Here is a 16,244-nt window from a genome sequence, read left to right as displayed (position 1 = left end):
GAGGTCACCTGGGAAATGCACCATATTGGTGCATCACTTGACTGTTCCAGCCCCAACCCTTTCTGTTTGGTTCCCCATATTCTTGGGGATATTAACCTGGCTCCAGGCCCTCTGGTACATCGATGGTTACAAGTAGCTTGCAAAACGATGCCCGTATTCCTGGAAAACTCTCCATTGGCGGGGCTGCAGCCTAGGTTCTCTATCAGAACCTCAGAAGTGAATTGGGTGCAATGTTTTTCTCTGATTATTACATAGCCTGGATAGTGTTAGGAAGTTTGTTTTAAACATCTGAGAAGTGCAATAAAACTTAGGAAATGCACCTCTCTGGGATGTATTATATGAATAAAATTAATTAATAGAAATCTGGCACCCAGTCAGACTTGTGCCTTTACAAGGTCTTATGCCTAAGGCTGCATTCTAGTCACAGGTATTTTTAGTAAACCTGTGATCTGTCCATGACTTTTACTAAAAATACCAGTGAATAAAACTTGCGGGGAGAGAGAGCTGTCTGGGGGCGCCGTGGGTGCTGGGGTTTCTGACCAATGGAAACTGCAAAGCCACCGCTCTGGTCGGAGGCAGCCCCCTGAGCTGCCTGGTCACGTCTCCACCTAGCAGCTGAGTGAGGGGGATGTTGCTTCTTCCAGGCAGCCCCCCATGTTAGCGCCGCCCACAGCCTGCCTCATCCCGTCCTGAGCCCCAACCCTCTGCCCCCTCCCACACCCAAACTCTGCTGCAGCCTGAGACTGCCCCAGCAGTGGACGGTGTACCTGGCGCAGGGGCTGCCTGAGCGGCCCCTAAGCCAATTGCACCGGCTGCTGCAGAAATCACAGAGGTCACGGAATCCGTGACTTCCGTGACTTCCATGATAAACTTGCAGCCTTACTTACGAACAGTACTTTTCCTTCTAACTTAGATACATCTATTCAGTAAGCTTCATTTGCATCTATAGTTATAAAAGTCTGCTAATAATTCTGCTTGCACGAAAGGGTACAATTATTTCCATCCAAAATTATTACCTCTTTTTATTAAAGGTTCCCATGACTTTTGTGCAGCTGGAATTGTCTCCTCCACACACTCCACACTTGTCATATTGGAGCTTTGAACCAATGATGCCATCACAACCAGTTCGAATGCACTTTCCCCGGACACATACTGAATTACTGTATGGCCTACATTCAGTTCCGTCAGTCACCTGGGGAATTAAGTCTTTGTTAGTTAAAGCTGTAAAAAGATTTGCTTTTGTGTATTTGATTGGCAAGCACTGCTATTTCTTTAGTTCAGCCACAGTATACCTAATGTGAATTATCTAAAGCTGTACTATAAAGGAGCAATTACTCAGAGTGTTTTTTAACAGTACCCTCTGAATGTGAGTTCTAGTTCACGGTTTTCTGCTTGCTTGGCATTTGGTGTGATGATTAACAGAATACAGTTCTTATTCTGCCAGCCAGGATTGATGCAATCTAACCCTCAGAGCACTAATGCAGCAGAAACATTAACAAAGGGCCACAGGCATCTGACATATGGCTCTTCTTCTGTTTACCCTAAGGCACTAAATCAGAAGTTCTGATTTAAGGATGATTTTATGAACAGTGATACTTTGCACTCCTAGACAGCCTTTCATCTAACCGTCTCAAAGTACTTTATAAAACTTGAATTAATTCAGTCTCAGAACATCTAGAAGAAAAAAGGCACACAACTAAAGGATACATAGAAATCACTTTACTCTTGATTCTATCATGTCAGAAATAAACTCTGATCATAGGTCACATAACAGACCATTGGCTTTAAGTGAGCTACTCTGGATTCATATCAATGCAGCTTGGAGCAAAATTGAGTAGTTTGCAGACAGATAAAGCAACTCCTTTCAACTAGAAAGATCCCAATGGGCACTGCCATCTATAAATAGAGAAACCTTTTTACCTACTATTGATGTGAAAGTAGTACTGGCTGAATTAGCAAACATAATTTCATATGCATGCACATGTTTAGATGTGGAAAACTGTCTAATTTTAGGGGTCAGTTCTGGCCAATGCTCTTATGGAACATATGATTAAACAAAAGGTATTCTTCTCCTTGATACAGCCTAGCTACAGAGCTTTCCAAAATACCCTTCAGAGCCTGGCACTGAAATTGTCACTGAAGGTACATTACCTTTGGAGAAAACACGACATAGTAACCTGTCCCTTTGGCTCGGCAGGTGAGCTTGCACACGTCTCCAGGAAGCACTCCAGCATATTTAGGGACCCATTCAACAAACGTTTTGACACCCTTTGCATCAGACTGATAGCCATTTCTTGCTTCACATTGTTCTTGTCGAAAGGCTTTAGCTGGAGAATTATCATTCATTTCATTAGTGTTTATCATAAGATATACTGCAAATGTCAGTATGCACAGCTACTTTCTTTGGTCTTATGATACCATGTTTAATTCACATCATTCCTTCTCCTTGCCCCAACACCTGTTAATGTTCTATGAAAATCCTCTGAATCTTTTATTTTGGCAATGCTCCCATGACATTATAAGCATCTTAATGACAAAACTCTGCTCATCTGGTTCATTTCTCCAGAGCAGGGCTGCTGTTTATGGAATCATCCTGTCAGAAACCACTATCTCTTTGCAGGGTTAATTATGCTTTTGAATTTAAACTGTGTTACAGTGATTTTGTTATCACTTGTAGCTAATGTTTCCACATTGTCGTACATTTAGGGGAAGCTACAATGGACACCATCTTCTTTTTTTTCTCCTATGGAGGTTAGTATTTACCATATCACAGGAACAAAGACTGTAAAGTCAAGCAGCTTTGGCTGCTGCAGAACATACCATTTGCTGGGCAGGATGCGACACTGCAGGAGCGATAGATGGCCCTCTTTCCAGTGCAGTATCGCCCGTTGTTTCTAGGAGCTGGGTTGTTACAGTGACGATAGGCAAACTGAACCCCTCCACCACACGTACGGGAGCAATGTCCCCAAGGACCCCAAGAACCCCAGTTACCGTGGTTTGAAGCCTAGAACACATGAAACAGAGGGATGTGAAAATATGATCCAAACCTGAATGAAGATACTATATCTCAAAAAGTATCACAGAAACTTGTCCCCAAAACAGCAGATGTTTTTCCTCATGTTTAAACTGGGGATCTCCTCATATTAGGATGTAGAGTAACTCTGAGAAACTTTTCACTTGCAGTCACAGTCATTTACTGCCTTTGATCTTCAGGTAGGTGGCATGATGTCCGGAGGAGTTCTGGATGTGAGTCAAGGGCAGTATATGGCCTAACTCTGCAGAACCAAATTCTACCCATTTCACTGTGCACACACTTCAATTTAAAGTACTCCTAATCCCACTTCCATTCTTTCTTTGTGATAATTGTTCTTCCAGGCCCACTTCACTTAGCTCTACTCTGCCTAGGTAATATGCTGCTATTATTGATCACTGTGATTAATTAAGTAGTACAGTTGTATGGCACTGCTTGTGGTAAAGAGATAATGTTCTTCATCATGGAGTCCTTTTGCTAGATTTTCAGTTATATAAATAGCTATGACCTGACCAACCTAAGCAAGCTTATGTGACTCTGATTTGTATTTTAGATTTCTCAAGAAATCTGAATAGTGTTCATGGAACCTTTACCAAAATCACTTTTGTTTTCAAAGTGACACTTCACATGCATGTCAGCCATATCACAGAATGCCTACTACATTGCTAATTAAATGATCTTCCTGAATTATATTGCTATAATCTCCACCAATTAAGTAACTGTCTTTAATTTATTCAGCACATAAACAGAAATACAGATTGAACTTCATAGCTGTTCTAAGTTCAAGAGGCAAAGGTATGAGCTAGTAAAACAGAGTGTGGCAAAAGGAGTGCAGTTAAAGCAACTTCTCAACCAGCGAGCTAAAGTGCTGGGAGGCATTAGCATGAGGGAGAGCAGTCAGATACTGTTTGCACCTAAGCCTGCCACTCTACTAACTTGGTTCATTTAAGAGAAAAAACTCTGTGCACAATGTACCACTGTAATTATACTTCTGAAATGTATGCATTTTATACCAGGAGGATGGGAATATGTCATTTGAGAAAATACAGTTATATAAAGAGACAATGCACTTAGGTCTGAATTATTCTAACATTTTGTAAACATTCTCACAAAGTTTTTTGGGGCAGGGACCTTCTTTTAGGATTTGTACTGTTTCTCGCATCAGCGTCATGCAACGTGAACTTCAAGCAGCTCAAGATTTGAATTGGAGAGTTTTCCTGTGTATGGAGAAACTCCAACCATGTAAAGCTGGTGGAGGGGGCTCTGTCACCTCTTGTACCGGCTCTGATGCCTCCTGCTCGAAAAATCTGCTCTTTCTATCAGGGACATGTTGAAGAGGAGCTCCAATATACCTGATTCTCCACTGGTTTAAGGTCCTCAAGGAACTTTTCTTCTGTGGCGTAAATTAAAGCTATGCATATTTAACTTATGCCAGTGGTGCCTTAGAACCAGGGAGCTATGAATAGGATCCTGACAGCCCCTCCGTCTCCTGAGTTCCATCTCACTGCAGAATCAAGGTCTATATTTTAAAATAATGTTTCCAATTTTTCTAGGGTGAAAGCTCCAATATTCTGGGAGAAGAAAACATGCTTCCTGACAGTCAGCAACATTTTTCCGAAAGTATCAGAAGAGAGTCTCCACCAGCAACAAATTAACTGCATATCAAATAAACAAGAAGGCAGTTTTTACTCTATAGACCAGGGATCGGCAACCTTCTGCTCGCGGCCCACCAGAGTAAGCCCCCTGGCGGGCTGGGCCAGTCTGTTTACTTGCCACGTCAGCAGGTTCGGCCAATTGCAGCTCCTACTGGCCGCAGATCACTGCTCCAGGCCAATAGGGGCTGCAGGAAGTGGCGCTGGCCGAGGGACGTACTGGCCGCTGCTTCCCGCTGCCTCCATTGGCCTGGAGTGGCGAATCACGGCCAGTGGGAGCTGCGATTGGCCAAACCTGTGGACGCGGCAGGTAAAACAAACCAGCCCGGCCCACAAGGGGGCTTACCCTGGCGTGCCAAAGGTTGCCGATCCCTGCTGTAGACTATAGGTTTAACCCTGCCAATGCTCTGTCCCTTTAACACCCGTTACAATCAGCACATTGCAGGATCAAGCCTTCTAAGATTTCCCCAAGCTTTGGCCCTTGGAGCAGTAACATACCGAATAATATTTCTTCTTAGTTTTGTCAACACATTTTCCTTGGAGGCAGATCCTTCCTTTCCCACATGGTGTCCCCTCCACAGCAGGTAGCTTCTTGGTCAGACACACCATCTGACCTTGGCGAACAACTGCACACCACAGGCGAGAGCATACGTCCATGCCAGGACACACTGTGTACTCAGGTCCAAATGCCAGTTTGCACTGACGAATGGCATCGTACGTTTGTCCTGGAAGCTCCTCAGGGCCCAAGATCTGCTTTCGTGGTTGGTCGAGTAAACAGTTCCCTGAAAGAACAATCCAATTTATTACTCACTTCCTTGTTATCTGTACTATAGGACCTCTAGCTTTCAAGCCAGACAGAGTGATAAAGATTATGGACCAGATCCAAACCTCAATGAAGTCAACAGAAATAGTCCCATTGACTTCAGCGGGCTTTGGATCAGGCACTGTTACTGCAACTAGATTCTCTATCTGCAGCACTCCAAGGAATCAAGTATCAGCGGATAGCCGTGTTAGTCTGTATCCACAAAAACAACAAGGAGTCCGGTGGCACCTTAAAGGCTAACAGATTTATTTGGGCATAAGCTTTCATGGGTAAAAAACCTCACTTCTTCAGGGAACAGGTATCAAACTCTTGTTTGTCTAGCTGTTTATTTCATCTTGTGGTGAGCCCTTCCTCCCTGCCCCCCAAAACTATAAACATGAGAACACTGAACTGCATTGAGGCAATTTGGGACTTGCATTGTGTTTCACTGTATCTGAGTTCACTCAACGTGGGTTCCACTCTATTTATCAATCTGTGATTTGAGGCATGATCAAGAGATACATAAAATAAGCAAAGCTGTCATTTGAATTTTGAGCCAGAACATTTGAAAAGGCAATGCTTTTAAAGGAAAGCCAGAAAATGCATGGAAAAATAGATTTGTAGTCAGTGGAGCCCTTTAAGAAAAAAAACATCAGTTCAAAGGAAAATATGAGCAGCATATCAAAGGTTACGTTGGTGGTAAATTTGCATTGCGCTCCTTGTGTAAAGAATCACAGTTAGCCACTTCTGGACCCAGTTTGAACAGTTCTATTAATCGTCAAATAAAAAAGAAAATAAATCAAAATATAAGATAGAACACCGTTATTTGCAAATGTCAAAAATCTGCCTGGCTCCCTCTCTCTTTAAAAATGCAAAGCACATTCACATTGTTCAAGAGTCCTGTTCTAACAAAATTTTTCACACCACTGACAAACTCACATGCTGATGTGGGAAACGGTCTTCACTCTAAACTATGTCATATCATGTGGTATGGGCATACTTCACTTATCCTCAGCCAGAATAACTTACCACAACCCATCTTGCTTTGCAACCAACACTACCACCACCCACACCCACTCATCGGTAAAAAATGTGTAATATAAATACTTCACAATTACCATAGCTTACAAAATATGAGAATTCAAGATCTGGCATCATGTTTCAAGATCTAGTTTAGAGGCTTTAAAAAAAATGAACAACAGGTTTATTATTACCCTCAAGAAAACACATTTACTGCAATTGTTTGCTTTCCCTAAAGACCACTAAGGGCTCTCAACAGCTAAATTCAGCCAAAAAGCCTTTCAGCATCATCACTTATTTATTACTGAGAAGACCCATTTCATTAAGTTTGTTGCCCATTTGTCCCTTGGTGGCCTTGACTTACCCAACATGTTGATCTTATCTTTAGTCTGGACTACACTGCCTTTTTAAAAATTAAAACAAGGTGTGCTTCTTCTAACAGATAGGCTGGTGTCCCAAGATAAAAGTCATTAAAAGGACCCCACTGTGAAATGTGTCTTGTAACATAAAATATTAAAGGCATAGTGGAGTGTGAGGACACACAGATATTTTTGCAAGACAAAGGGCTTGGGTTCATAAAAGGAAAATAAGAACTAGCAGCAGTTTCTATCAAAAACTGTGTTCAGTAAAAATAAAAAAAACAGCAAATGTCTGCCCCGTCACACCATTCCTGCTGATGGAGGAAGTTAGCACCACTTTGGGATGCTGACAAGAGAGAGGACCAGCTTGTTAGACTTAGTTGTATTCATTACTATCAGATATACATAGTGCTTATCAAACTCTAATGGCACCAACAATTCCGCATTTTGAAACATATGACAAAAATAATACAAAACTGCCATAGTATTAATACTCAAACATTCCTCAGCTCCCAGTGGCTTGTCTACACTTGAACTAACTATTGGGTTTTAACATGTGTTAACTGATATGATTGAAAATTCTAATGTAGACAGGACACAGTCATTTTAGTTGCTCTTTGGATTAACCATGACCAGCTAAAATGATTGTGTCCTTCTATACACTAGAATTTTCTGTTCTCTTAGATAACACATGTTAAAACCCAAATGTTCATTCAAGAATAGACATTCTATATATGGGCCCTCATGCCCAGAAAATCAACAAACTCAGATTTTTCCTAACTGGGTGGGGAGTGAATTCCAGAGATGAGTTCTCTTTACTAAAAGTGTCCTGTCTCCAGCCCCTGGACAAATATATCTAGGGACTATAAACGTAGGCAGGGTGAGCTTCAGCTAGTTTCCAAGCTTCTATTTTAGCCAAGATCTGTGAACACAACCGCACTGTGACTGACTGCACAGTCCAGATCTGATTAAACAAAGATCTAGAATTATGGTAAACGTTACTGACGTTTGATGGCAATACAGTCCAAGCCATCTCACTATCTCTTACATGTCTTACACACATGTTGCACAAAAGAGAATTACACAATAAAATTCTGCATGAGGCAGATAAGCATAACTTGTAAACTTCTTGGGACAGACACTCTCTTTGTCTAGGCTACGTATGGTACTGAACACATTGCCTGCATGCAATAAATAATGACCAAAAATACAGATAATCAGTACAATATGGTAAAGAGAAGGTAAGGGCAAACGGAAGGATTTTTCTCCTGTCTTCTGAAGGGTAAGTAGGCCTTTTCTTTCACAATATCATATTGGTGTCTTAAATCAAATCAGTAATATAAAGTCAGCAATTAAATCATGGCTGCAAAAGGAGAAGGAGGAGGATCTGGTGGTTAGGGCGCTAGCTAGCTGCTAGAAGACCTCAGTTCAGCTCACTGCTCCACAACAGATTTCTTCTGTAACCTTCGGCAAGTCGCTTAGTTTCTCTGATTCTTTGTCAGCAACATGGGAATAATGATACTTGCATACTTCACAGGTGGTGTTGTAAGGATAAACATATTAAAGATTGTGAGATGCTCAAATACTGTGGTAATAGGGCCATAAAAGCACCTTAGATCAATGGGGGAAAAAACTATATGGAAAGGTTAACTAAAGTCTTAGTAAGGAAGTCACCCTTCTTTTACGAAGGCAGCCTACCAATAAGTCCAGCCATTTGGATTTAATTTCAGTTTCTGTAAGTTTAGCTGTAACATACAGCAGATGGAGTACTTTATTTATTTATTTTCTCACGTCAATGCTGACATGTTCTAGTTGTCACAGTTCACGGTTCACAAACTCCCATTTGTCCAAAGCAAAATACAGTGCTAGTTTACTATGTTCCAAAGAAAGAAAGAAAGTTTTTTCTTCTTGTACAATCTCTCCTATGTTAGATTGCACATGGCAATGTAAAAGACAGAGACAAACAACCTCTGTCTCTGTATATGGAGATATTATCTTTCTCTCTCAGAGATGCTACAGTATGTCATGCAAGGTATCTCCTCCCTATAGTGTGGCAGCTGCAGCTCCGCACTCATTATGTCTGAATGAATGGGTAGGTACCTCTCGCTGCCTGATAGCATTTTGGAGTCATGGTCGTTTCATCTGTCTACATGGGAGATTGCAGAAAGATAACTTCTTCAAAAGAAAAAATCAGAGGGAGCCATCCTAAACTTCAGCCATCAGGAGTTGGCCAAGAGGGGAAAGGGTGCAGTGGGGGAAGAGGAGGCACAAAATTACTTTGGGGAGCCCTGAAAATCTGATGTATCTAGGTCAGTGGTGGGCAAACTGTGGCCCGCAGGCCACTTGCGGCCCATCAGGGTAATCCTTCGGCAGGCTGCAAGACAGTTTGTTTACATTGACTGTATGTAGGCACCGTCACCCACAGTTCCCTGGCTGCGGCTCGCTGTTCCTGGCCAATGGGAGCTGTGGGAAGCAGTGTGGGCTGCAGGTATGCGCTGACTGTCGCTTCCCGCAGCTCTCATTGACTGGGAATGGCAAATCGCGGCCACTGGGAGCTGTGGGCGGCCAGGCCTGCGGACAGTCAGTCAATGTAAACAAACTTTCTTGTGGCCCGCCAGCGGATGACCCTGATGGACTGCGTGTGGCCCGTGGGCCGCAGGTTACCCACCACTGATCTAGGTCCTGTTTACTCTTAATACACCCCAACTTTCAAAATGGCTTCATGATCCAATAGGGTTCAGTGGCTGAAGTGACATAATTTGTATAGTGCATGCAGGGGCATTAATCTAAGTGGGAGCTTTTGATCTGTGATTTCAGTGAGCCTGAAAAATAATAAACTAAAAGATTCCCATTCCTTGTACACCGAATGCCCCATGCAACATTGTTATTCAGGGAAATGTAACAATTTAGACTGTTGGATGGGGGGGGGTTGGGAGAAGGGTTTGATTTCATAGGCTATGTTTATCTTTTGTCAATACAAATCCTTGATTTAAAAATAGACAGAAGATCCCACAAGGGGATACAATAGAATGAAACAAAACTCTATTACCAAAAATGTCTTTGTTTAGAAAAGATGTCTGAAAGTTCAGACACTCAAACAATCAGACTGCCTGAGCTTCCACAGGGACTCTATTATGATTTTGAAATAAATGGAGTAATGCCAGACATGAAAGCAGCTTGTAGGTCAGATTGTGGAGCACTTCCCCATGTTAGAGATTTCAGTGGACCTATTGGTGTTAGTGACTAAGTGCTCAGCAGGGTGAGTAAGGGTAACACAACCTGACCCAATCATGTTAAATGAAAGCAAGATTCTGAGAGCCTTCCTCACTTTGTGTAGTACATTACTGTGGGAGAAGTGGCACCAAAATCTTGGGGATGTCTTGTGTGCTAAGGTACTACTCATTGTGAGTAAGGGGATTGGAACACGGTCCTGAATGATTTGGGGCCCAACCTGCTCCCTTTGAAGTAAATGGCCTGAGTCCTTTGGGCTTGATTGTCACAACTCCAGTTACTCTCCAGCTCAGATCGTGACTCCAGCCATGGGATAAGGAGCAGGGGCTATTCCCTATACACTTCCCAATGCAAGAAAATTGGCAGTGAGGAGAATGGGAGGAGCCCTGTCTTCGAACTCATATTCATTGCCCCTCATAGAGTAGCTACCTGGGTTCACAGTATCGGGAGAAAAAGGGTGAAGTAACTTACTCCCTCTCCAGAGAAAGGTAGGGGGAAAGGGGATAAACTGTGGTTCTGAATCACAGTTCATTCTTTGGTCTGCTCCAGGCCTGACACAGCTATGTGATACAGATCTGCTCTTGCACATGTGGAAACTAACCTGTTAAATTAAATTAATGCCAAAGTGATATGTACCATAAAACAGGACAACCCTAGATTAATGGAGCTCATAAAATTAGGAGAGAAAAAATGAAGTAATTTTCCAGATACAATAATAGGATAAAGCACTTTGGACAGCCCTGAAATTACCAATAAAATATTCACTTTACTTGCTTTAAAAAAAGAATCCTGTACATTCTGCAGGCATGCGGTACCTTTCATCCATAAGTACTGAAGTTACCATAACAACTTGATCCATTTGCTCAACTATGTAATTTTTATCTCAGTATTTTGGAATATTCTTGGCTTGTTTAAGAATTGCAGTTGCTTTGCAAGTACAATGAACAATTTAAAATGCATTTAGGATTATTGATTATGCTTTTAAAAAAAATAGCTTTTTTAATAGTCAAAGTTAAATAAAATGTTAACATACTACATTGTATAGTATTTATTCAGGATCAGGTTAATAATCAAAGACCCTGACTAAAGATTCTGGCTTGCTAGCCGAGGAGCCCTTCTTCTCTGAGTATCAGAGGGGTAGCCGTGTTAGTCTGGATTTGTAAAAAGCAACAAAGAATCCTGTAGCACCTTATAGACTAACAGACGTATTGAAGCATGAGCTTTCATGGGTGAATACCCACTTTGTCAGACTCAGTCCTCTGAGTATGCTAGAAATTTCTAAATAGCTACCTCGTTTTGGCAAGAGATAGAATATTAGTTTTGTTCTCTAAAGTACTGTATAGTAGACTGTAAGATCCCTGGAGCAGAGGTTGACTTTCTGTTATGTGCATCAATAATGCCTAGCATAAAGGAGTCCTAATTCCTGGCTGGCACCTCTAGACACTAACATGACATAAATAATAAATAATATAAGTAGGAGGAATGAGGCTTTTAAGTGTAGCATCTTCACTTTTTAGCCAAATACCTGATAACCTTTAATGCCCATTTTAATTACTTGATAAGCCAAGGTGTTCATGCATCTTTTGTGTAAAATGCTCTCTGGACTCTCTTCTTCAGCATTTGGAAACAAAAAGTAATACTGTGGTTGTTAGCTAGACTTCACCAACGTTCCCAGTGAAAACATCACTGACCATAATCCACCTACATTCTATCCATGCTTATCTATGTTATGCAGGCTACTCAAGGGGCTAGATTCTGCCATTCTTAGGGCTTGTCTATATGAACAGTTAAAATGCAGTGCAAGCTGGGTGTAAATCTATCCTGCACCAGCCTGCTGTGTACTAACTGTCCATGTGGACACCACACACTAAACGTTCCATAGTGTGCTTTGAGCTACACCATTTTGAAACAGGAGTCGATTTACACCACATGCTAACTGTTCATACAAACAAGTTCCTAGGCATGCTGTGTACTACCTACTGCTTGCAAGTAGCCACTTGGTAGTGCTCAATAGGAGTAAGGATGGCAGAATCTGGTTCACAATTTTCCTGATAACATAAGAATGAGCTTTCTGTAAACACTGCTGTGATATATAACAGGAGCGTGCAAAGCTGAAATCTATATCTGACACCAGGTATAATAATACGTACCATGACCATCATCCAAAAATTCAGTTATGGTTGCTGAAGTGCATTTTGACCATGGTTTGGAAGCATCAATGCTAGTCAGGATGGAGGACATTAAGCGCTTATCTTCCATGGAGCCAAAGTTCTCCTCACAGAATTTGGAGTCATCATGGGAAAGCCCAAGCAGGTGCCCTGTAGGAATGCAAGTAGGAAATGTAATTATATTATTTTGCAGTGAATAGGATTTTAGCAAGTGAAGTGTATATTCAGAGTTGGATGCATCAATCTGAAATGACAACATGAAGATGACCACTTTTAAACTTCCCATTGGTCAGATTCTTATCTTGAAGTCAACAGAGTTCTGCTGATTTACACCAGTTGAGACATAAATGGAGCAATGCTGATTTATATCAACTGAAGATCTGGTCCTTAGTGTTTGCAGGATTGGGGACAAAAGGTGTAAAAAGGAGAACAAACAATGATCTCTACAAATACATTGATATTCTGTTACTGACTTGTCAGGAGGGTGCTCAAGATGAATATCTCTGAGTGTGCTCAAATACCAGATTTACTGAGCTGCTAAATTAGCAACATCTACTTCTCTCAGTCTTCGGAAGTAATGTGTTTGCTCTATTCATTCAAATACATTTTCTATTTCAAGAAAACATATAATGTATTCCTACATACTGTGGCATAAATGTTCAGCAGAATTTAGCTATACAACTCTCTTTAAATTTAATTAGTCTCATATAGTTAAAACCTGTACATTGCAATGAAAATTGATCCCCATTACTGTCTGCTACAGTAATGTGATATTATTATGTGGTAATACAATGTAAATAACAATTCTATACAACAGTATGCTTGCACTCATTCATACATTACTGTAATAATATATTAAATCAAATATTTACCGGTATATGTAATGAATGTCTAATTATAGACTTGTGATATCTATGACATGTAGGCATTTTTTTCTCTGTACATATGAATATTTTCCATTGGGAATATTTAATATGTATGAACCATATTCTGCTCCCCTCACTGTGCAGGAAGGCAGTACTCATGTTTTAGAGTGGTCAATTCTGGCCCTACATTACTATTTAAACACCCCATGCAAACATCAGTTTAAAAGAGCTGAATTTTTTGTTGTTGTTGAAGGCAACTATTGATGCTGAATAAAATGTAATGGCAATATTATTATCTTGAAGAGATGGATCTCTTAGAAAGAGCGATTGAATAATCAATGTGCCATTGGCAATCTATATTACAAATTCTATGATGTTATAGACTGATAGCTTAGCATATCAACAACGAATTTAACAATGAAGGCTCTATGATATTCTGCTTCTGAATTTGCCAAAAGCCCTGCAAGCCTTTACTCAAACAATGAGCTTCTTCAAGAAACCTGAAGACCACGCTTCTTTTTGCTGTCTCACCATACGATGTTATCAGTTCACAGTACTTGTATCACATTAATAAAATGAACGGCAGGCACCAGAGTGTATTCAATGTCTGAAAAGAACTCTACAAGCAATCCAACTGACATATTAATAAAGTCAGACTCACATAAGCCTCTTAGCCATGTAACTAGAACTGCTTTGTGCTGACTTGTTAAATCACTGCCTTGTAACAAATTTACACCATTAATTCCCACAACTCGGCTGACACGTTGCAGGAGTGTTGGTCAGTTTCTAATGAGAACAACTGGCTATTACTGTGGCTAAAGCTAAATGAACTTGTTGATGCATTGATTATATATATTTCCAATCAAAATAATAGGAGTATTAACGTAAAAATAATTAAAAATAGCCCAACAGCCATGAGAATACTATGCTGATGAGATCTAACAGCATAATGGATGGCAACTTTAATGGCTCAAAAACAATTGACAGCGTGAAGTCTAAATATCAAAGGTCATTAGAGGACACTATGGTTGCATTAATTATTTTCAGGATAATTTGTTTGTGAAATAAGGCATTCAAATCCCATTAACAACAAGAGGAGCTGCATTTCTAAGTCTTTGGGCATTGAGCTAAATATTTGCCATTATGATTCCATAGAAAGTAGGGATACATAACATTACATGGCACACGCTATACACTGAGTATTTGGATATGGATAGTGATTGAGTGTGAATCAGCAAGTACAAAACTTAACAATAAAAAGGGAAGACCCACTGAAGTTAATATTAAGCATCAGTGAGGTTAAATAAAAAATGTATTTATACATTTTTATATATGCCCCAGTATGTTCCAGGATAACATAGCTGGATCACCACAAAGCTGGCCCTATAAATATATGCCATCTGCTCATGTAGTCCAATTACTACCTAACAAAATTAATGGTGACCTAAGTCACTCAATGGACTACTAAACTTTTCACAGTTGCAAGTGCTGTAGTGAATCAACGTTCACACTGTCCATTGGAACTATTCAAGATGTATACCTCTGTAATTGAGAGCAGAATCTGATGCTAATCCAGATTTACATAAGGTAACTGACAACAGAATTTGGCCTACAGTTTTAGGAACAATCTAGCCTCCTGTTATTTTTTAATTAAAAATATTGCAATAACTCAGTACAATAACATGACGTTGCAATAACTCAATGTCATTCATGAATGACATTGTTGCTGCTTGGGAAACTATTAATCACCTTTAATTTAGATCTTACTGGGTTTCCTATCTCAAAGTAAAAGGCTCAGATTATTTTGGAGCTTGTTCATACAGCTACAGTTTTGTTAACTAAAGCAAATTTAGAGAATGTAGAATCAATGTTTTGGCACGTTAAAAAAAGTGAGTAATCAATTCTGTCAAAAAACAATTTTAGTAGCTTCCTGATTTCTGAGATAGTAAATTTGAAATTACAATTTAAATAGGCAAGACAAAAAAAGAGTGGGAAAAAGGTAGAATTATTATCACCATTGTACAGGTGGGGAACAGGCATTATTGTTTCCTCTTGTCACACGTACCTTCCTTTCTATCCTTCCATCCACATATCCAACACTAGCACCCATATCCACACCCACCCCTACACAGAACGAATAGTAGGGTAGCAAAGTCAAGCACTCAAAAGTTAGAGAATGCCTGAATTAAAGTTGCACATGCAACCTATAAGCAGGCAAAACCACACTGAAAACTACAGGTAAGAACAGAAATCTTGGGAAAATATTCTTCTAACAAGTGTTTTTATAAATGGTGCCAACAGCAGCATGACACTATTTTGTACTACTATGAACTTCAAGTCAGGAAAGAATAATAACAACACTAAAAAGGCTCCCAACGGCTGTCTGACAATGACTGACTCTGACTGAGTTAGAAGATCATCTTAGGTTTTTTACTGAATGAAGCATCTTATTGGCGTTGACAGTTCCCACTGAGTGAAAATAATACAATCTCATTTTCCCAGAAGGACGGTTTTTAGTTATGTTATGCTGCAGGAATGCACAAAAGGGTAAAAGAAACAGAGAGTGGATGATGCACAGTTCCCCCTGGTGCATGCTAGTCTTCTTACACATTAAACTGTTCTCTTCCAAAACAGCAAAAGAGAATGTAAATGGACTCACAGCCTCATTAATGCATCTGTTTTGAAATTAGGGAAGGATTGCTTATTTTCCAAACTATTAAAAGCAACATTAAAACAGTATAAGGACTTTCTCATCAGAAATGCTGAATCCCCATTGTCAATGTGCTCAGTGCCCTCAGAACCTATTGATGCCAATGAGAGAGGACAGAACTCAGCCCTATGGAGCAATTCTTAACACCTCACAGGGTTGGGGCCTATAGTCTTGGCTGGACACACAGAATCTTGCAGAAAAGTGAAAATATTCCTAAGGGACCGTCACAAACCCACCAAAGCCTAAATCCTCTCTGAAAACCAGTGCACAATAGGCCTGATTCTCAGTTAGACCACAATTCCTTTACTGTGCTCTGGCAGAACAAAGGGTTGCAGAGGTTTTCTCTGGCCAGCGTGGAGCTCGCATAAAGGGCTTTATGCTAGCCTTGCTCACAGCACCTGGAAT

General features: G+C 40.5%; 1 protein-coding gene across 1 annotated transcript in view; it reads right to left on the bottom strand.

Moving 5' to 3' along the window:
• ADAMTS5 (ADAM metallopeptidase with thrombospondin type 1 motif 5) overlaps nucleotides 1-16,244 on the bottom strand; it is a 46,591-nt gene that overhangs the window by 6,905 nt on the left and 23,442 nt on the right. The window contains exons 3-7 of the mRNA XM_030579582.1: nucleotides 12,246-12,413; nucleotides 5,182-5,465; nucleotides 2,821-3,004; nucleotides 2,152-2,327; nucleotides 1,017-1,192 (exon numbers count right to left, since the gene is read on the bottom strand). Of these exons, the coding sequence (XP_030435442.1) occupies nucleotides 1,017-1,192; nucleotides 2,152-2,327; nucleotides 2,821-3,004; nucleotides 5,182-5,465; nucleotides 12,246-12,413 (988 nt within the window). The remainder of the gene's footprint in view (nucleotides 1-1,016; nucleotides 1,193-2,151; nucleotides 2,328-2,820; nucleotides 3,005-5,181; nucleotides 5,466-12,245; nucleotides 12,414-16,244) is intronic.

Source organism: Gopherus evgoodei, chromosome 1 (assembly GCF_007399415.2).
Source record: "Gopherus evgoodei ecotype Sinaloan lineage chromosome 1, rGopEvg1_v1.p, whole genome shotgun sequence".
In the NCBI taxonomy this organism is placed as follows: Eukaryota; Metazoa; Chordata; order Testudines; family Testudinidae; genus Gopherus; species Gopherus evgoodei.
This window is presented reverse-complemented; position numbering and strand designations above follow the sequence as displayed.